At 48.0% G+C, this 21,996-nt stretch overlaps 2 protein-coding genes across 2 annotated transcripts in view; both read left to right on the top strand.

Moving 5' to 3' along the window:
- The window catches only part of LOC107124050 (Bardet-Biedl syndrome 4 protein-like), a gene marked incomplete at its 3' end in the record, with an annotated part of 42,738 nt that overhangs the window by 286 nt on the left and 20,456 nt on the right, over nt 1-21,996 (top strand). The window contains exon 2 of the mRNA XM_015427435.1: nt 8,219-8,270. Coding sequence (XP_015282921.1) covers nt 8,219-8,270 — 52 coding nt within the window. The remainder of the gene's footprint in view (nt 1-8,218; nt 8,271-21,996) is intronic.
- Nucleotides 9,181-9,609, top strand: LOC107124052 (NADH dehydrogenase [ubiquinone] 1 beta subcomplex subunit 7-like). The gene has a single exon (XM_015427437.1). It carries the CDS (start codon nt 9,232-9,234, stop codon nt 9,607-9,609), a length of 378 nt encoding a protein of 125 aa, XP_015282923.1. The 5' UTR covers nt 9,181-9,231.

The raw sequence follows: 21,996 nt of genomic DNA, 5'->3' as shown, positions 1-21,996 counted from the left end.
GGGGGGGCCAGGGCGGGTTAGCCGGGAGTTGGAGCTAAAAAAATTTTCCCCCCCCCCCCCCCCAAATGGTTCCTGGTCAATGGGTAATTGACCTGTGGGAACTCACTGCCACATGATGTGGCAAAAGGTGACAGCCTGAGTTGGCTTGGAAAGAGACTGAAGGCAAACTCATGGAGTCGGTGGTCTGTGCAGCCTTGAGAACGGCAGGAGCGCGCCGTCCATGAATCTTACCTGCATAAAGTGTCTTTTGTAGGACCGACAATAAGCATCAACAAAACTACAAATGAAAGCTTCCCCCCCCCCCCTTTTGGAAGACTTCCTGCAAGTAGAAACGGGCTTATAATTCTGGAAACTCCCGTTGGGGCTTGACTTTTAAAATACTGATGCAAAATTGACTGGTAGTTGTTAAACTGAATGAACTGAATATATGTACTTGACAAGGATGTTATAATAGTACGTTATGCACTTCATAGAATGATCGTTTTAAATAGAACACATTAATTTACAAAACTTTCTTGCAGTGTATTTTTATTTGTTACTTGACTCTCATAACACTGTAGCTCGGGTTGCTACAGTCTCCAGGGGATACCTGAAGATCTCCTGGGATTACAATTGATTTCTGCATGACAAGAGTTCATTTCCGCTGGAGGCAGTGGCTGATTTGGCAGGTGGGCTCGATGGCATTATGCCCTGCTGAGATTTCTCCCCAGACCCTGTCCTCCACAGGTACCCCCCCCCCCCAATCTTCAGGGATTTCTCTGCACGGAAATGGCAACCCTAAATTGTGGAGAAGATTAGTTGGTGTGGGAATTGCTGTGGTGGTATGTGAGGGAGCACTCTTTAAAAATTATATTTCCCTGTATACCTGGAGGGTTCCCTGAATATGAAGAAAGATTTGCTTTTCTGGTGTTCTGCTCATGCACAGTCAACGATCAACCTCACTTGTTCGAGTAATCTGTGGGTGTGATTGTTCGTTACTTTCTCACCCTGCTGCTTCTCTAAGGATCTCAGAATGGTATCCTGTCTTCCATTTTATTCTCACAGCAACACTGTGAGGTAGGTTAGACTGAGAAAGTGACTAACTGGTAGTCACCCAGAACAAAGTGGCATCTTTAAGACCAGCAGAGTTTAATTTCTGGGTCTAAGCTTTTGTGTGCATCAGAAGAAGTGTGCATGCACACGGAAGCTGACACCCAGAATTCAGCTTTGTTGGTCTTAAAGGTGCCACTGGACTCGAACTTTGTTCTGTTGCTTCGGACCAACACGGCTACCCACCTGAACCTCTCTCGATAGCCAGCCAGTGAGGTTCATGGCAGATTGATGATCTGAATCCTACCTCCATACCCCAGTTCCTCTTTCAAGATTGCTAGTAGCAAGTGATGGAGCAGACTAATTTTACCTCTCTTGCCTCCCCCCCCCGCCACTGACTGTATTTATTTATTTTATTAACTTGTACCCTGCCTCCCCCACCACCACCTCCGCCACTGGGGACCTAAAGCAGCTTACATCATTCACAACAGGTTAGGCTGAGAGAGTGTGACTGGCCCAAGGTCACCCGGTGAGCTTCCATGGCACACGTGGGGATTCAAAACTGGGTCTCCCAGTGACTAGTCTGATGTTCTTAACCACTACACCACAGCGGCTGTTGGCATTCTGTATTTTCTGGATCATGCTCCGTCCTCATCAAACCACTGAGGGTTCTTTAAAAAAAAAAAATTCTGATTGTTTTACGAAGTTGTATTCATCAGTGTATCAGGGCCATCCCCTTAGTATGTACAAACCCTTTTCAGCCTGGCTTTGCTGATGCAGTGTGTAGCACAATCCAGCCGTTTAGACGATACTGTGAAAAGAAGGTTAATCGTGCCACTGAACCTGGACGACACAGTTTGAATCCCCGCTTTGCCATGGAAGCTCTCTGGGTGACCTTGGGTCAGTTGCGTACACTTAGCCTGACCTCCCTCACAGGGCTGGTGGGAGGATACAACGGAGGAGAGGAGAATGATGTAAGCCACTTCGAGAGATAGTTGGAGTATAAATGTAGTAAGTTAACAGAAACACATGCACAAGGTGTTGCCACTTTCTATGGCGCCAGACCAGGTCAGTTTGGTAAGTCCAGGTAAGTCCAGAGCCAGTTTGGTGTAGTGGTTAAGAGCAATGGACTCTTAACCACTACACCAAACTGGGGTTTGATTACCCTCTCCTCCACATGCAGCTCCTAGTGTGACCTTGGGTCAGTTACAAGTTATTTCAGAGCTGTTCTCTCGCAAGCAGTTCTTGAAAGAGCTCTCTCAGCCCCACCTACCACAGGGTATCGGTTGTGGGGAAAGGAAGGGAAGGAGATTGGAAGCCGCTCTGAGACTCCGAGTGAAGGGCGAGGTAGAAATCCAATCTCCTCCTCCTTCCCACTCTGACTGGCAGCAGCTCTCCAGGATCTCGAGTAGCAGCCTTTCACATTGTCTGCTACCGGGTCCTTTTAAAGTGAGGATGTCAGGGATTGAACCTGGGACCTTCTGCTTGCAAAGCAGATGCACTATTGCTGTACCATGGGACTGTGGGACTTCACAGAATGAAAGGAAGAAGACGAGGAGTTTTCCTGAAAGAATTTGCAATCTAAAAATTCTATGCAAGTAGCAACAGTTGGAGGCAGGGGTAAACAGCAGAAGAGCAGGAAATTCGCTGGTTACATGAGGTAGGCTTGGAGTCGGACCGGAGATTGGAGACTTTGCCCTAAATTGTGACTTTGGTGCATCTCTAGTGAAGTGATTTCTCTGGGTCTGGGATCAGTCTATGTGACCAGGGCTGTTTTAGATGAGTCCTAACTTTGAGCTGGAATAAAGCTCTACTTTTTAAAGCTTCAGTTTAAGCAACCTTTTGATGTGTTTGAGCTGCTGCTAGCAAGGGCTAGGGAGCGAGCCTAGATAGACAAGAAGTCGGTTTTGCTTTGTGCTCAGTTTTCTCCTTCTTGACCTGAATGCAAGGAAATTGTGCCGCTACTCAGGGAAAGCTCTTGTCCCGCCGGATTTCTTGAAATGGCTTGCAGTACATTTCTTCAAAGGATGTGACTCACTACCATTAAACAGTTTTTGGTGACCACAGCTGCTGAATTTAGTTCAAGAGTTTAGCCAATATGTGATCTACTTCCATTTGACTAAATTTGGTATTGTAAGGGATATTTTGTTTGTCGTGTGGGGCTGCCCTGGATTTTTATTACGGGTGCCTCTTACTGATTCAGCACTGCTAGGTCTGAGTTAGGATAAAGTTCATATTGAATTTATGGCTGGAGAAAACTCAAAACGTAAGTGATCTTGGGTCACTAGGCAGTTTCTGAACATCTAGTATTTGAAAGTCATTTAGAATAGCTGCTTTTATTTTGAGCGTGAAGCATTCTCTTCAGACGGAGGTGCATGGAATTGGATCCATCAGACCCACCTTTTCCAGAACTCTGTTCTGACTCTGCCTACTTTTGCGGGCAAAGCAGTTGGTCCATCAACGTACCCTGTAATAAAATCGTGCTCTTACACAGATCTGGAACAAGACGTGTCCTTGCCTGTGCTAACGTAGTATCCGAGTGTAGCAGCCCAGCCTCATTGCCCTGTGATGTCAGATTAATCAGATTATGTGTTTGTCATCAAGGTCCTTACTGTAAAAGTGTGCGTGTGTGTGTGTGAGAGAGAGGAAAAGTCTTTACCAGATTAGAACAAAAATAGAACTGCTGCTGTAATTGGCCCTGTCACTGAACCCAAGGTCTCTATCAGCCTGGCAAGCCGTTCCTCAGATACTTTCAATAAGGCTTGCTAAAACCACCTAGCCGTGGTCTCCTGTCAGGGAACTTTGTTGCTGGGAGAGAGTTTTTAGGGTTCGTACCGCTGGACTGGAGTGATGTCAATTTTCTGCTCGTGTTTGTTCTCGTGTTTCAGAGATACAACCTTTTGTGGCACATCAGATAGGCAGCTGCTTGCTCGGTTGGTCCCCAGGATCAATATACCTTTCCATTTTGGGGCTCTCTTCCCCTCCCCCAATGACTTCAGTTTATTGTTTCCTGAGAAAATATTACACATGCTCTGCCCTCCTTGCAGTGAACTAAGGTGACCCTTGGTCAGATTTGTAGGGGAGGTATTCTGGGAAGCCCTCAGAACTGGGGGTGGGTGGGGGAGAGACTTTTGCTGCCATCAGCAATGGGGTGGGTGGGAAAATATGTTTTGCTCACCTTTTTGTGCTCAGCTGGGACTTGGCAATGAACCTCCCATACTACAGACTAAAGAGTTGCGAAGGGGGGAAGCCGTGGAGGATAAGTCTTAGTGGGTACTAGCCGTGGTGACTAAGAGAAACCTCCATATTCAGAGGCAGTCAACCTCTGAATCCCAGAGCAAGGAGGCAGCATTAGGGGAAGGCCTGGGCCTCTATGCCCTGTTGTTGGACCTCCAGAGTAACTGCTTGGCCACTGTGTGAGGCAGGATGCTGGGCTAGATGGGCCACGGGTCTGATCCAGGAGGGTTATTTTATGTTTTTAAAACTTTGAAGGAAAACCAGTCCTTGTCTTCCTTTCCTGAGGTAGTAATGCCGAGCCATTTGAAGAACAAGAAGAAGAGGAAGAGATTGGATTTATTCCCTGCCCTTCACTACTCAAAGGAGTTTCAGAGCGGGTTACAATCTCCTTCCCTTCCTTTCCCCACAACCGATACACTGTGGTAGGTGGGGCTGAGAGAGCTGTTTCGAGAACTACTCTTGAGAGGACAGCTCTGAAAGAACTTGTGACTGACCCAAGGGCACACCAGCAGCTGCATGTGGAGGAGTGGGGAATCAAACCCAGTTCTCCCAGATTAGAGTCCACATTCCTAACCACTACACCAAACTGGCTCTCTTGAAGGGAGTGGGCTGAGAGCAACTTATTCCAGACAAGAGAATAAAGTTTGAGTCCAGTGGCACCTTAAAGACCAACAAAGTTTAATTCTGTGTCATAAGCTTTCATGTGCATGCATGGCTGAATTCCGTCTAACTGGGGAGTTGGCTGACAAAACACAAAGAGAAATTAAAGCGTATCAAGCCAGTTGATCCCATAATCTGGATGCCTCGTGATGAGTGTCCAGGTTGTAGCCTTCCTCCTACATGGACAGAGACAGAACAAAGAGCCAACGGCTGGGTGTGCCTTTGACAGATTATTTGAATCCTGAAGCGTAATTGTGCCATCGGTTTAGTTCCAGCAGGATTCTGGGGGGAGTTTATCCTCTCACTCAATGTTCCCTCTAAGCTATGGAGTCTTGTGAGCAAAAATTCTACTTTGTGAGCTACTGGCATTAAAGTTGTGAGCGAGCAATTTGGCTACTGCATAAATTAGTTTGCTCTGGAGCCATTCTTCCTGAGCTAAGACAAAAATGTGTGAGCTGGAGGCTAAAAAACTGTGAGCTAGCTCACACTAACTCAACTTAGAGGGAACACTGGTTAGGATTTAGAGGTGTTGCGAACCATTCATAGGTTGGTCTTGCTAACCGGCCAAGGCTATGGCGTTTAGCTAAATATGGTGGGCTTTGGGGGCATCTGTGCTATTCTGCCCTGGATGGCCCATTTCCCTTTCTTACCCGTTAAGCCTATCTGGCCGCTGCATCCTGGACTTCTTGCGATGCAGGCAAACAGTTCCAGTTTTCGACCTGCAGGAAGGGGGATCTTAGGCAGACGGTTGGCAGCATCCCTGCCCACATCCAGTGAGCAGAGTCATTTCAGTTTGCAAAGCCGGCTTCGACATAGCTTTGTGGGAAGCGTATTGTAAAAGTATTGATTTATTGGCTTCCTCCAGCCGCAGCCTGCGATCGACAGTAAAAGCGACACAAGGAAAACAGCATCTCACATGGTTTGAAAATAAGCCGTAAAACCCAGGGCAGTGGTCCTCACTCTGTGGCTCACAGAGAGCCACAGCTACTGCTACTCTCTACCCAAAGAGCCACATTTTCTTCCACCCCTGCACCCCAGGGATGTTTGCAGCTTACCCATTCCTCTGGTGGCTGTTTTGAGGTGAAACCACCCGCCAGGCACAAGTCCAACTGGGCACCGGCCTTGTTCACTTTCCTGAAATATGTGACAGATGCCACATTGGGAAACAGTTGCACAGAAGAGCCACGAGTGGCATGTCAAAAAGCTACAAAAGGAAAGGATGGACAAAAGGAGCTACTACTTTACACAGAGAATGATGATAATGGTGGATTCACTGCCAGAGGGCGTAGTGATGGCCACAGGAATAAACAGCTTTCAAAGGGGATTAGATATTCATGGAGGATGTTTGTCAGTGGTTACTAGAGAGAACCTCCACACTGAGAGGTGCTAATCCTCTGAATCCCAGAGCCAGGAAGCAACATCAGAAGTCCTTGGCCTCCATGCCCTGTTATTGGCCCTCCAGAAGAACTGGTTGGCCACTGTGTGAGACAGGATGCTGGACTAGATAGACCCCTGGTCTGATCCAGCAGGCCTCTTCTGATGTTCTTAGGAAGGCCTCAGCCTCTATGCCTTGTTGCTGATCATCCGGAGGAACTGGTTGGCCACTGTGTGAGACAGGAGGCTGGACTAGATGGACCACTGGTCTGATCCAGCAAGGCTCTTCTTATGTTCTTACATGTGGCTCTCAAACCACTTGAGTATGTATCATTGTCATAGGGCAGGGCTTGACAAATCCCAGGTGCCTGGGTACCATGGCACCTAGTCTTTTTATCATTCATTTCCTGTAATTGCCTCTTGGTGATTCTTAGTAGAAGCATAAAGCTTAGTTAGGTGAAGGACAGAGGTTAGCTTTTTTTTCTGATGACAACCCGGGTTACCCTGTATTTATTTATAGACTACAAAATTGTTGTTGGAGCTTTAAAAAAATGACAAGAGTTTAGGATTGGGCTTTGTGGTCACAATAACTAGAAAGTATGGATGGTTTTTAAAATATAAAACCCCGAAGGCTGAAAAGCAAGCCCGGTTCCTAAATCTTTGGAGTGGCTCATAAAGCCAAACAAAATTTGTCAAGACCTGCCACAGGGTATATAAAATGATGTAACTTAACCTAGTGCCTTAAGGGGGGGAATTATCGTGGGTCTTGCAACTTCATAAGCTAGATGCCGTGTGAACCATTGTGGGGAGGGCATTCCATATCTGAGGTGCCACTATGGGAAAAGGCTGTGCTTCTGATCGCCACCCACCTAACCTTGCAAAGCAGGGGCTCTCTGATGCTGAAAGTAGTGGTGCATGTGTGTGTGAATCAGCATGATGTGGTGGTTAGGAGTGGTGGACTCTAATCTAGAGAACCAGGTTTCATTCCCCACTCTGCCACATGAAGCCTGCTGGGTGATCTCGGGCCAGTCACTGTTCTCTCAGAACTTTCTCAGCCCCACCTGCCTCACAAGGTGCCCGTTGTGGGGAGAGGAGGGGAAGGCAACCGCAAGCTGCTTTGAGACTCCTTAGGGTGGAGAAAAAGTGGGATATAAAAACCAATTCTTCTTCTTCCGAATAGGTAAACTTTCCCCTTACCCAGCACTGCAATCCCATTCTAAGTTTCTGTTAGAAGAAACTTAATGAGATCTGATTATAATCCAATTTCTTGTCAAGTTTGGCCATTAGAGGACTTTAAAAGCAGAGTAGACAAATTCATGAAGGAGAGATCTCTCCTTGGCTGTTGGACTGAATGCTCAGTGGGGTTTTATGTTCTGAAGCCAGGTTTCATCCAAGCCCATTGCCAGAGGTGCTATTGTTTTCCTGGTTCTGATCCAGAAGGGCTTGCCCTCATCTTCCTTTACGGTATTCCTTGAGCTAAATATGTATGTTCCAAAGTCTGGATGTACAACATCATTGGGCGAACGAGGAGTGGGGATTTGCCATAAGGTGTTACAACTAAAACAAGTCTCTGTGATTTTCCCGTAATGAACTGTTTCTCCAGGTGTTTTAACAAATGTAGTTCCCCATCACAAACCACAGGATCTGAAGGTGATGGGGGTGTCAAAGGAAGCGAGAACGGGGTAGCGGTGCCAGAAGCTCTCAGTGTGCAGATTTCATTTCCCATAACAAAGAGAGAGGCTTGTGTTGTAGCCTGGACACACACGTTTACTGCCTCATTGAGGGCTGGGATCATCTTTAAGCCAAAAACTTGTTATTGGAGCTGCATCTCAAGGCAAAATCATTTGTGCTTCTTAGAGTTCAGCCTCTTTGTGTTTCATCTCTGAATAACGGATGGACTTTTTTGTTCCTATTTCAGATCTCATCCTTCCCAGTGGCTTTAGACCTTCCAAAAGTTCGCTCAGGAAAAGGTTTGTGCTACCGTGTACGTTCTTTGTTATTGAGTGGGGAAAGCAATTTATAAGGGAGGGAAAGGATAGACTGCCAAAATACTTTTGAAGCCGTCTAACCTGACTTGTCCCTTCCTTGCACCACCTTTGATGGGGTGAGCGATTTCTTTTTACAAATCCCTGTGATCTCAGGTCATTTTACAGAAGGCGTCTGGGAGCAGTGGCAAATTATTTGCGCCCAGCAGATCATTCCGAGTTATGTTATATGTGACAGCAGCAGATCCATTTGTCTGATTATAGATCGCTCCTAATAAAGCAGAGTTTGGCTGGGAAAGATTCGAGGTGCATCACAAGGAGTGTCGGGAGGGCACGGACAGTGCTCCCTAAACATTTTTCTCCCACTGTGTTTCCATAGCCAGACGTAACCCTTACCAGGATCAAGACAGGTAGGGAGAAAAGGACAAGCGCCCTCCCTGATTGGTCAAAACGGGTAGCCATGTTAGTCTGTCCGTAGCCGTAGAAAAGAGCAAGAGTCCAGGAGCACCTTAAAGACTAACAAAATATGTGGCAGGAGCTTTCGTGAGTCACTGCTCACTTCTTCAGATAAGGGCTGCGTCTGAAGACATGAGCAGTGACTCACGAAAGCTCCTACCCTCTCATAAATGTTGTTAGTCTTCAAGGTGCTACTGGACTCTTGCTCTTTGCTACTCCCCGATTGGGAGTCTTCTTGACTTAATTTAGATCCTGCCACTGTAGGTTCTTGTTTCATCTTCCAGAACATAATGTGAAGCAAAGTATGTGCAAAGCTTCTTCATAGCAACGTTTTTTTTAAATGTCAGTGGTGAGAATTGTCTTTTCGTGCCCTGATACTACTTCCTCCAGACTTGGTAGTGACACAGCCAAGAGCCTCAGAATGAGGGCGTTGGGGCGGGGAATGGTGCGGTGTTGAGAAACAGCTGCGGAAGCGTCGGAGATTGCAAATATGGGAGCTCATTTGGCTCGTCGGTATCTCTGGGATGCCGAAGTAGAGCCTGATCCGCTCAAAATGCCGACCTTCGACCCCCAGTATGGCTTTCCGGAACGCAAGGAACGGGTGATGATAGCAACACAGCAGCAGATGAACGATGCCCAGCTTCCTCTTGAGGAGCGGGATTATTGTGCCCATCATCTCATCAAGTTGATGAAATGCAAGCGTGACCATTTCCCCAATATCTTTGCATGCAAACATGAGCGCCATGACTGGAATTATTGCGAGCACATGGACTATGTCATGCGCATGAAAGAGTTTGAATGGGAGAGGCGCCTTCTGGTTAGAAAGAAGCGCATTGAACAAAAGGAAGAGGCAGCAGCAGCATCTTAACTGACTTGAGAGTGCTTCTGCAGGCTCCCTCTACAAGCCTGCATAATTCTCTAGGTCTGTTATGTTGGAAAATAAACTTTATCTTGCATTTTCAAAAAAAGAGAAAAGAATGAGGGCATTTATGCCCTGACCTGGATAGCCCAGGCAAGCCCGATCTTGTCAGATCTCGGAAGCTAAGGAGGGTTGGGCCTAGTTAGTGCTCAGATGGGAGGCCACCAAGGAATACCAGAGCTGGGATGCAGAGACAGACGATAGCAAGCCACCTCTCTGAAATGCCCAAGCCCCACTAGGGGTTGCTAGAAGTCAACCATGGCTTCCAGGTGTGCGCGCGCGCACACACACACAATACTAAAAAAAGAAGAAAAAAAGAATGAGAGCATTTGTTACCACTTCTCACCCAGCCACCAGTTTGCTTCCTGCAGTCAGGACTGGAATCTCTCCTTGGCCCAGGACAGCTTTTAACACCTAAGATCTCTCTTTTTATATCCTTTCTCCAGCCTTGCTCCCTGATCATGGCCAAATGATGCTGCTTTGGGTCAGCCAACCTCTGGCCGAGTGGCACATACTCTTGGTAGGTCCTCTAAGACCTTCACTGCTTAGGACCTGCATCTCTAAAGGACTGCCTCTCCCCTCAGATCCCTGTGTGCCAGCTTCAGTCCTTAGGTTGGCAGTGACTGCCTCTTCCCCTGCTTAAGGTAGCCTGCTTGGCATCAACCAAAGCCCAGGCCTTTATTTACAGGAGCTTCCACCTATGCAGAGGTTGATTCGGGGGGAATCGTGGGGGATTGCAGTTCCCCCGGGTAAGATGCAGGGGGCGGGGCACATGACGAAGCCCCGCCCCCTTCTTCCGGCTGCCCCCCCCCCTGCTTCCAGCCTCATTCTGTTGCAGAAGGAGGAAGAAGCAGGAGGGTAAGTTGGCGTCCTTCCCCTCTGCCTGGCCGAGGCCAGTCCACATGGCCTCCGCAAGGACTCCCAGCCCCATCCAGGAGCTTCCCCGAGGTAGCTGTGTTAGTCTGTTGCTGCAAAATAGTCCAAGAGTTCAAATAGCACCTTTAAGACTAACAAATAGCACCTTTAAGACTAACCTTTAAGACTAAGACTAATTGAGTGGTGGGTGTGGCCTTATGACACACTTCCGCTGATGGCAGGGGGTGTGGCCTTATGACACACTTCCGGTGATGTCAGGGGGTGTGGCATATGCTAATGAGTTATGCTAATGAATTCCCCTAGCTCTTTTTCTACGTAGCGACCCCTGCACCTATGGAATGGTTCCCTGAGGAGGTGAGGGAGGGCGTCATCATCTTTAGAACATTGTAGGAGGCACAACAAGTCTGTTTGCAGGGGTGGCCAAACTGTGGCTCTTCCACACATATTGTGGAGCTCCCGGCAGGGCAGCTGGGGAAGCTAAATATCATTAGCAAACAAATATAATTGGACAAATAAATATCATTATCTTCTTTTACCCCTTTTTGTTATTATTTTTGGCAGTCTCATTTAATGTTAATAAAAAGCAAATCTGCATATTTTCCAAATAAAAACATGTAATATTTGTTCATGTCTTGCGGCTCTGAAACATCTGATGTTTATTCTATGTGGCTCTTACGTTAAGCAAGTTTGGCCACCCCTGCTCTAGGGCTTTTCATGGGGTATTGGTTGCTAAGCAGTTGGGGGTAGGGTTGAGGCTGCTGGGTTTTATTGTTCTTTGCAGGGGCCATTTCTTGTGGGAGCGCACAGGAGCGGAGCTCCGGCAGTAAGGAGCCCAGGGGGCAGGCACATGCTACAAGGCCCCCCCTGCTCCCAGCAGCCCTCAGTTGGGCCAAGAGGAGCAAGAAATACCCAAGTAAGTTGCAGAGCCATCCCCGGCCCGCCTTCAGGTACAAGCTCTCCCTCCTCTGTGAGGGCAGATCTGCACGTCCCCCCCCCCCCCACAATAGCTAGCAATCCAAAAACAGTCCAGTGGAGCCTGAGCGGTGAGTGTTGCCTTCTGACACACTTCCGGTGATGTCAGGGGGTGTGGCATATGCACATAAGTTATGCTAATGAGCTTCTGCACCTCTTTTTCTACTGAATGACCCCTGGGTCTTTGTATGTTTTAAATTTGGGTTTGTAAGCTGCTTTGAACCACGAAGGAAAGGCAGGATATAAATACATCCTAGTCAGCAAGATTCAGATTTAACTTGTCCTTTGCAGTTGTGTGTGGGCCTCTATCATTTCTGCACTGGGTTAAAGGGGAAAATAAGTTGTCTACTCAGTCTAAGTTAGTATTGTCAACTCAAGAATGGCAGCAGCTCTCCAGGGTCTCAGGGAGAGGTCTTTCACATCACCCACTGCCAGATCTTCTAAAATTGGAGATGCCAGGGATTGAAGCTAGGACTTTCTGTGCACTGAGCAGTTGTTCAGCCGTTGAACCACAGTGCTTAAGGCAAAGTAGGATTAACGTTAAGACCTATTGGAAGATAAGGAGCTATAACAAGAAGTTACAGAGGGAGAGGCAGGCAATGGCAAACCACCTCTGAATGGCTCTTGCCTTAAAAACCCCTTCCAGGGGTTGCCGTATGTCCGCTGTGATGGCAAAAAATAAAAATAAAGAAATATGTGGGTTCAGAGATGTTGGTGTTCAAGTGTGTGTCGTTTTGTAAGTTTCATCTCTTTTCTCCTAAATAAAATTAGAAGCAGCCCTTGAGTATTCAGGAGGTGTACTTTGGCTTAGTGGCAGAGGACTAGTTTAACATGCAGAAGGTCCCAGGTTCAATCTCTGGCAGCCAGTTGTTGGCTTTAAGAACATAAAAAGAGCCCTGCTGGATCAGACCAATGGTCCATCTAGTCCAGCAACTTGTCTCGCACAGCAGCCAACCAGTTCCTCTGGAGGGCCAACAGCAGGGCAGAGAGGCTGAGGCCTTCCCCTGATGTTGCCTCCTGGCTCTGGGATTCAGAGGATTAGTGCCTCTGAATGTGGAGGTTCCCTCACCATGGCTAATAGCCAGTGATAGACCTCTCCTCCATTTCAAGCTATTTATTCCTGCGGCCATCACTACACCCTCTTGCAGTGAATTCCACATTTTAGTCAATCTCTTGTGTAAAGTAGTATTTCCTTTTGTCCATCCTGAACCTCCTGCCCTTCAGCTTCCTTGATTCCCTTTAGTCACTATGGCTAGCCACCAATAAACCTATCCTCCATCAATCTATCTAATCCCCTTTGAAAGCTGTTTATTCCTGTGCCCATCACTATGTTCTTTGACTTTGATGGACTACAAGAGAGCTTGGGCTCAGGCTTTCGTGGGAGTGTTTTTGAACTATGGAGCCCTGAATGGTCTGAGACCAGGATATTTCTGGACTACGTTCTCTTGCGGGAAACCACATGTTTGTTAAGGTTAATCTTCAGGAAACTTGTTCCAAATACATTTTTGGAGGGTGATGTGAGTTGCTGCTGCAAACAGGGCCTTTTCTGTGGTGGCTCCAGCTTTCATTGCGCTTTCCCTAGGTATCCTCTCTGATGTTTTTCATTTTACCTTTGGCAAGTTGTAGTTTAGGATAGGTGTGTTTGGCTCTATTTCCTGTAAAACTCTGTATTCTGACTTTGGGTTTGATCCTTTGTATGGTTTTTAATCAGTCATATTTTTTTATACGTCACTTAGCATTTTACTGAAATTAAAAGCAGGAATATGCTTTTTAATAAAATAATAAAAAATGTTGTTGTTCAGTCGCACAGTCGAGTCCGACTCTTCGCGACCCCATGGACAAGATCCCGCCAGGCACTCCTGTCTTCCGCCGTCCTCTGAAGTTTGCTCAGTTTCATGTTCGTTGCATCTGTGACACTGTCTAACCATCTCATCCTTTGCCGTCCCCGTCTTCTTTGACCTTCAATCTTTCCCAGCATCAGGGTCTTCTCCAGTGAGTGCTCCCTTCTCATTTGGTGGCTAAAATATTTGAGCTTCAGCTTCAGTATCTGGCCTTCCAGGGAACAGTCAGGGTTGATGTCTTTTAGGATTGACTGATTTGATCTCCTTGCAGTCCAAGGGACTCTCAAGAGTCTTCTCCAGCACCATAGTTCAAAAGAATCTATTCTTCGGCACTTGGCCTTCCTTATAGTCCAACTCTTGCAGCCATACACCATATTTAGGTGTAACAACGTACCGTCCACCATCCTGTCTCTAACTGGATTTATTTGGATCACTTCTAGCTAGGCTTAAAAGGCCTGTTTCAGTATTAGATTTTAAATTTTTGATTTTTAAATGAAATGCTCTCTGCCATGCTTTAGTCTCCAAAGACATTTCTCCTAGTTCTGCATGCAAAACTATCCCAGCAACACGTTTTGGAGCTCCCAGAATGCAGTGTAAAAAGCTTAACAAAGAGCAGTCAGTATTTTCTGTGGCTGCATTAATCCAAATGCCTGCTGTGCCATTGTAAAGTAGCAGGGCTTCTGCATAGTCTCCAGCTCCCACCAGTGAAACCTGCCAGGCATTTATGGCCAGTTTGCCAAGAGGTGAGGAGCAATGCTCCCTCTAAGCTGTGGAGTCTTGTGAGCGAAAATTCTAATTTGTGAGCTACGGTGATTAAAGTTGTGAGCGAGTGATTTGGCTATTGCACAAATTAGTTTGCTCTGGAGCCATCCTTCCTGAGCTAAGACAAAAATCTGTGAGCTGGAGGCTAAAAAACTGTGAGCTATCTCACACTAACTCAGCTTAGAGGGAACCCTGGTGAGGGGGGCATAGGTCGAGAATGTTCGAGGGGCTCTGGGGACTCCTATGACCAGACAAGTAATGCAGTTGGTTCTGGGAAGTAGGAGGAGGGGTCCAGGAGGGGTCTTTGTCTGCAGGCTCCTGGTAGCAGTCGTCAACCCCGGCTTTTGGCAAGTAAGTATATGAGTGGTGGAAGGCCTAGGCTAGATCTCAAAAGCTAAACAGGGTCTTCCCTGGTTAGTACTTGGATGGGAGACCACCAAGGAAGTCCAGGGTTGTTACACAGAGGCAGGCAATGGCAAACCACCTCCGTCTCTTGCCTTGAAAGCCCTACAGGGTCACCCCAAGAAGCTAAGCAGGATCAGGTGTCGTGGACCAGCCTCAGCCTGAGGTGCAGCCAGACTCTGACTTGCTGCCTGAGCCCAGCCTGGGTGAGGACCTGTCTGACTTGCAGCCTGACCAGTCTGATTGGCAACTGGAGCCCAGTCGAGCCTGAGTCCAGTGTGGTGAAAAATGACTGCAGGGTAGAGGACACTCAGGAATTCCAGTCTGATAGATAATACTGAGCTGGCTGAAGTCAGGGAGCAAGTACCTCCAGAGGCACGGACGACTCCCCCAGATTCCCTCCTACTCATAGAAAGGAGAATGGCCAAGATCAGAAGGCAACTGCAAAAACACAGACAGAGTAAAAGGTTAATGGCCCATCGACAGGTACAAGATGAGTCATTACAGGAGCCCTGCTAACTTGCCCGCTGCAGCTAAGATTAATTAGGGAAGAGCTACATAAAGCTGGGTGTGAGCTGCTGCCAACTTGTGGAAACAACACGTCACCTTACAGTGAATCCTGCGACCACAACCCCTGACTCTGCTCTGCTCCTGTGACTCTTGGACTGGGTTGGCTCTGCTTTTGGACTCTCTCTGACTGTAACAACTGACCTTGGACTGTTTGGACTACACTGTGAACATTCCTTTGACCTGCTCCTGCCTGCGTGACCTGAACTTGGAGCCTGCAAGACCAGCTGGGCTACGACACCAGCCCGGGTTAGTACTCGGATGGGAGACCACCGAGGAAGTCCAGGGTGGCTACACAGAGGCAGTCAGTGGCAAACCACCTCTGTTCATCTGCCCTGACCTGGATGGCCCAAGCCAGCCTGATCTCATCAGCTTTCGGAAGCTGAGCAGGGGCAGCCCCGGTTTGTACTTGGAAGACCACCAAGGAAGTCTAGTCCGGGCAATGGCAAACCACTTGTTTGTCTCTTGCCTTGAAAACTATTTATTTATTATTTATTTATTAAATTCGATTTATATCCTGTCCTCCTTGCATAGCAAGCTCAGGGCGGCTTACAGTGGGTTAAAACATGTTAAAACACAGATGCATTGAAACCATGCAATAATGGGGTCACCCTAAAGTTGGTTGTGACTTGACGTCACTTTCCTCCACCAAATATATCGGCGCAAAACTGGTTGGCATTAAGGGGAAAAACATGCAGGGTTTCCGCTGACACAAAAAAGGAGGCAGGTTGAACAAAGGGCTGGATAAGCGAGATCTTGAGAGGTCTGCTAGACATCTCACAAGGGATGTCTCCTTTTGAAGACCGTTTGGTTCCAAGAAAAAAACGACGAGCTAATTCTGTCGCTCAAATGATCCAGAGCATTTCAGAGGCAGGAGCAGAGATGCTGGGCTGGGAAGCCTTGAAATGCATTCTGAATCAAAGGCATTGGCGGAAAGTAAACCCGCCAGAGCACAGCTAAAAGTCGTCCGTTATTCAGTGACTGACAGTTTTGTAAAAAATCTCCCCCCCCCCCCTTGAAGTCTCCCCTTCCCGTTCCAGGGAACAGTTTCTCCGAAAACCAATTTCCTTTACCGCTGCATCAAAAATCTATAATGCACCCCAAGTTGGGAGCGTTGCGTATGTGGTTTTTCTGTCCTCCGATCAAAGGATAAAGGCGCCTTCCTCCTCGAAGCAGCATGAGGTCAATATCGGCTTGCCGTGATGAGATTTTCATCTTGCTCCCCTGTTTTAAACAAATTGGATATTTTCCGAAATGCATGTGTGTTTTCCCCTGGTTTTGAATTAAAAACAACTAGCCCCGGTCTTTCCTCTTTCCTCTCCCCAAGCATCCCGATGCAATCCATTCATTTTATAGCGCTATACCAGAGAAGGCATTTTTGTGTGTGTGGGATGTACCACTGATCTTATGAAACATAACTTCGATTTATATTATATATCTTTTTCTGTGTCAGAAAACAACTAGCCCCGGTCTTTCCTCTTTCCTCTCCCCAAGCATCCCGATGCAATCCATTCATTTTATAGCGCTATACCAGAGAAGGCATTTTTGTGTGTATGGGATGTACTGTATCACTGATCTTATGAAACATGACTTCGATTTATATTATATATATTTTTCGGTGTCAGAAAGATGTTATTTGTCTGTTCTTGGTCAAGCTGGGGTTGATCAGCTTATAGAAGAGGTACTTTCTGACTCATCCATCCAGGGGCGGATCGGTCGTTAAGGCTACCAGATCTATTCCCCCCGTGGGTCAACGGCATCCACCCAGCACTAGGGCCAGGTAGCAAAGGGGCACCTAGGTCTCCTGAGTGTTGTGCTGTGGACTACCATAGCAGACTGAATTTCTTGCCGGGTGAACACAAAAAGAGGTGGATGTTATTCATGTGGAGTTCTTCAGTTGTCTTCCGCAGAGATGCATTTCTCACGTCGCACTTAACGACGCCTCCCACAGCCAGCTCTGCACAAATTCAGATGCCGGTTAGAGCGCCAGATATCTCCAGCAGCAGAAAGTGAATTAAACTACATATGTCTGAACGTTGGTTGAACTCCGGCAGGCTATCAGGCAGTCTAGACCACAAAAGCTCATGCCACGATGCATGTGTTAATTTTTTTAAGGTGCTAGCAGACAGCAGAGAGACTGGAATTCACATGGCACTGTAGTGCCAACAGGGTAACATCTGCAAAAACATCCCCCCCCCCGGTGAATGTTGTGAGTGTTGCCGATAGCATTCCCCCAAGTAATTCAAGGCAACTTACACAAGGGTTAACTGATTTCATCATCACAACGATCCTGTGAGTTGTGTTAGGCCGAGAGAATCTGACTGGCCTCAGATCCACCCAATGATCTTCCGTGGGTTCCAAGCCTAATAGTCTAACCACCACACAGGTAAGGGAGAGCCAGTTTGGTGTAGTGGTTAAGTGCACGGACTCTAATCTGGGAGAACCGGGTTTGATTCCCCACTCCTCCACTTGCACCTGGCTGGGTGACCTTGGGCAAGCCATAACTCTGGCACAGCTGTCCTTGAAAAAGAGCAGTTTCTGTCAGAGCTCTCTCAGCCCCACCTACCTCACAGGGTGTCTGTTGTGGGGAGGGGAAGGGAGAGGAGTTTGTAAGCCGCTCTGAGACTCCTTTGGGTAGTGAAGGGCGGGGTATAAATCCAATCTCTTCTTCTTCAGGGGTAGAGCATCTGCTTGGCATGCAAAAGGTCCCAGGTTCAATCCCTGGCATCTCCAATTAAGTGGTAGGTAATGGCCCTGACCTGGATGGCCCAGGTTAGCCCTATCTTTTCAGATCGTGGAAGCTAAGCAGGGTCGGCCCTGGTTAGTACTTGGATGGGAGACCGCCAGGGAAGCCCAAGGTCGGTACGCAGAGGCTGGCAATGGCAAGTTGCCTCTGAACGTCTCTTGCCTTGAAAACCCTATGGGGTTGCCATAAGTCATCTGTGGCTTGGTGGAATTTTTCCTCCACCACCGTCATAGTAGGTGATGTGAAAGACCTCCACCTGAAACACTGGAGAGCCGCTGCCAGTCTGAGTAGACGATACTGACCTTGATGGGATTCAGCATGTTTCTGCACATTGTACTGGCTCAAAACAGACATACTGACATCTATGTCAGGGGTCCTCAGTGTGGTGCCCACAGATACCGTTGCACCTGCTGACACCTTTTCTGGTGCCCACCGAGTGTTTTTAGAAAGTTGGCAGGACCAGGTGTGCCTTTGCCCAGCGAGGCGTTTTGATTGGCTGCATAGATTTTTCAAACGCAAAGGTCTTCGCTGTGTGACTGCATGTCAGCTACGCAGCCATTTTGTGGCTGGCTACACCTACTGCGGCAGCCATTTTTGTCAGCCATTTTGTTTCCATGCCGACCATGCAGTGTCAGAATTCCAAAGGTGCCCACAGGCTTAAAAAGGTTGGAGACCCCCACTCTATACAGATTTCCTTTTCTAGCAGTCTTTCAGCAAGCATTTCTCGTGAATTTTCCAAATTCTCTTGTCTTTCATCAGATTGTCTTGGCCACAGGAGATTATGTGAATTGCAAAACTGGGTACTCTCTGCTTATGTCTGTAATTTGTTATTTCCAAAGATCAGTTTAGTTTACGGGGCTTACGGTGCGCATAGCCTAAGGTGCCATAGGTGCCCTGAGGCCTGATCCAATGGAGAAGATAAGAAGAAGAAGAGATTGGATTTCTACCCCGCCCTTCACTCGGAGTCTCAGAGCGTCTTACAAACTCCTTTCCCTTCCCCTCCCCACAACAGACACCCTGTGAGGTAGGCGGGGCTGAGAGAGCTCTTTCAAGAACTGTCCTTGAGAGAACAGCTCTGACAGAACTATGGCTTGCCCCAGGTCATCCAGCCAGGTGCAAGTGGAGGAGTGGGGAATCAAACCCGGTTCTCCCAGATTAGAGCTCGTACTCTTAACCACTATACCAATGCACCAAACAGTGGTGATTCAGGGGATTAAAGAGGTGGCCCGTTCCCTCCCCTGAAGTCACTAGGATCTGAAAGTAATTTCCTTCTGCTGAGCTGTGCCTGGGTGCTCTGTCCTGGGGGTTGTAAACTCCTAATACGTTCTTGACGGCTTAGGAAAACTACATAACACAGAAACCTAACCTCTGTGTCCTTTGAGAAGTCTGTGGGGGAAATCAGAAAACTTGACATAAAGCTTGTTGTCCACTAGGAGGGGCTATAGAGTCAGGAATGAGCCTGCTCTTTGAAACCTGCTTCTCCTCTTCCCTCCCTCCCTCCCCAATCCATTTCCCCCCTCCTTGTGTATCAGGAGGGCCTATTAATACAGGACTAGTGAGATGAATTATAGCTCTGCTGCCAGCATCCGAATTGTATATGATGGGTTTTATTAAACCCAGCTGACTGTAAATAACTGCGAGCCATACAGGTTTATCGTTTGATTTAAGGCTGGTTCCCGCGGCCGTTTGAAAAAGCGAGCAGAAGGGGAGAAAGAAGCTTAGCAGTGGAGTGAAAAAACGGCCATGGCTGGAGGGGGCGTGTGAAGCTTCAAAGGTTTTCCGCTGGGCAGGCGTGTGGGGTGATGCAGATGTCGACTGCTGTGTTTGCACCGAGTTCACGTGCAGCGTAACAAAAGAACTTTGGCTGCATAATTTATTATGGTAGCTGTGGTAACGGATGCCATCCAGGTTGCGACGGCTATTTTTGTAGATATTCAGCATAGCATCTTGATACGAGCCAGTTATCTTAATGCAACTCTGGCCTGATCCCTGGCGAAAAGCCAATTCCCTCATACAAGCTACTGTATTCATGGAGGGTTGCTGGCTCCAGCTTGGGAAATACCTGGAGATTTTGGGGGGAGGTGGAACTTGGAGAGGGTGGGGTTTGGGGAGAGGAGGGACCTCAGCAGGGTACAATGCCATAGAGTCTGCTTCCTAAAGCAGCTATTTTCTCCAGGGGAACTGATCTTGGTCGTCTGGAGATCAACTGTAATGGGGGGGGGATCTCCAGGTGCCACCTGGAAGTTGGCAACCATGTATCCACATCACCCAACCTGCTGGGGTGTGGGCCTCCACAGCTGCCCTGTAATGCTGAACCCTGATGCCGGTCTTTGCTTGTGGGTATAACATTTTTCAAACGCTGGCCTGCAAATGGAGTGGGGAAGCTGTCCTGGGGCTCCCACATGTGGCACCAGGTGAATGAATGACTTCATTATTACGGTGGCTAGACTGGCCATACCACATACGGCAGGGCTTTTCCTGTGCTCCGTGCTGGTAGGAACTGGATGCCGAATGTCGATCTCTGATTTCCGTGCCCAAATCCTTACCCTCCGCTCTGCCACTGCTCTGATGACTTTAGGCCCTCGTTACCGTCATTTCCCTGGCTTCTTTGTAAGATGAATCCCAGCCCCTGCTGGTCCGTACAAGTCTAGAGCCGCCACAGAACGAATGTGTTCGGCGATTGATTTCCCCACAGTGGCGGAAATGGGGAGGCGAATGTTCAGACGGGCGTTTTTCGACTGTTCGTTCAATCTCAGAACACCCTTTTGGGTGATCTTTCTTTTCATCTGCTCAGTTCCCCCTTTTGGTGTCCCATGTGCTGATCTAATTGCAAGAGGCTTCCGCCGGCGTCCACCTTTCTGCACAATTGCTCTCAAGGCTCCCAAGATCACATATCTGTTCCCAGCCGGCCTCTGGGGTGCCCCACTGTAAAGGGCAGATGTGGGGCTTCATGCCCATGCCATTGCTCCAGTAGCCTTTGTTTTCTGCCACGCGTCTCTGTCATAATATTGGCTACAAACGTTAGATTTTTCTTATTGGTTGCTATGGCTACCCTTTGGGGGACCGTTGTTTTCAGGAGCAGAACCAGATCCATCGCGCTGCAGTCGGTATCCCTCTAGTACTGAAAGCAGCGTAGCTTTTTAAGAATTCAAATCCAACAGAAAGAGACCCCCGTTTCCAGATTTACAGCCAGAGGGGCTTCTTACTGCTGATGGCGTCGTCATCCAGTGCTTCTGTAAAGCTCCAAATGGGCTTCTGGGCGGTCACCAAGGAGGATAAAACCTGCCGTGTTGTCTGAGTCCAACAGTCCAGCTAGCAATAGCCAGCTGCAGCCCCAAGGCTACTTGTAAGTAGAGCGAGATGGTGGTAGCCGTCCCTCGCCTTGGTTCTCCGCATGGTCCAAAACAGCATCGTCTGTCAGATCTTCTCCGGTGCCTCATATAGTATTTTCTCTATTGCTTCACATGCAAGGGGAGGAAAGTTTGGCTTTTCTACTTGGTTCATCCTCCAAGTGTCCTCCCGTGTCTCGGACCAAAACCCGCATTTAACTTTTGCACAAAACACAGTGAACACACAGGAATCTGCCTTATAGCGAATCGGACCATTGGTCCATCAAGGTTGGTATTGTCTACTCAGACTGGCAGCGGCTCTCCAGGGTCTCAGGCTGAGGTCTTTCACATCGCTTGTAACCTGATCCTTTTGATGGGAGGTGCCAGGGATTGAACCTGGGACCTTCTGCACGCAGGACGGACAAAAGGAAATACTACTTTACACAGGGAGAGATTCAGATGTGGAATTCACTGCCAGACAATGTAGTTGTGGCCACAGGAATAAGCTTTAAAAGGGGATTGGATAGCTTCATGGAGGATATCACTACTAGCCATGGTGACTGAGGGGAACCTCCACATTCAGAGGCACTAAACCACTGCATACCAGAGGCAGGAGGCAACATCAAGGGAAGGCCTCAGCCTCTGTGCCCTGTTGTTGGCCCTCCAGAGGAACTGGTTGGCCACTGTGTGAGATGGGAGGCTGGGCTAGATGGACTATTTGTCTGACCCAGCAGAGCTCTTTTATGTTCTAATGAAAGCCTCGGCCTCTATGCCCTGTTGTTGGCCCTCCAGAGGAACTAGTTGCCCACTGTGTGAGATGGGAGGCTGAATCAGATAGGCT

The sequence above is a fragment of the Gekko japonicus genome, unplaced genomic scaffold (assembly GCF_001447785.1).
Source record: "Gekko japonicus isolate JY-2015 unplaced genomic scaffold, Gekko_japonicus_V1.1 scaffold2822, whole genome shotgun sequence".
Taxonomy (NCBI): Eukaryota; Metazoa; Chordata; class Lepidosauria; order Squamata; family Gekkonidae; genus Gekko; species Gekko japonicus.
Note: the sequence above shows the minus strand (reverse complement) of the source record. Positions and strands in the feature narration are given on the sequence as shown.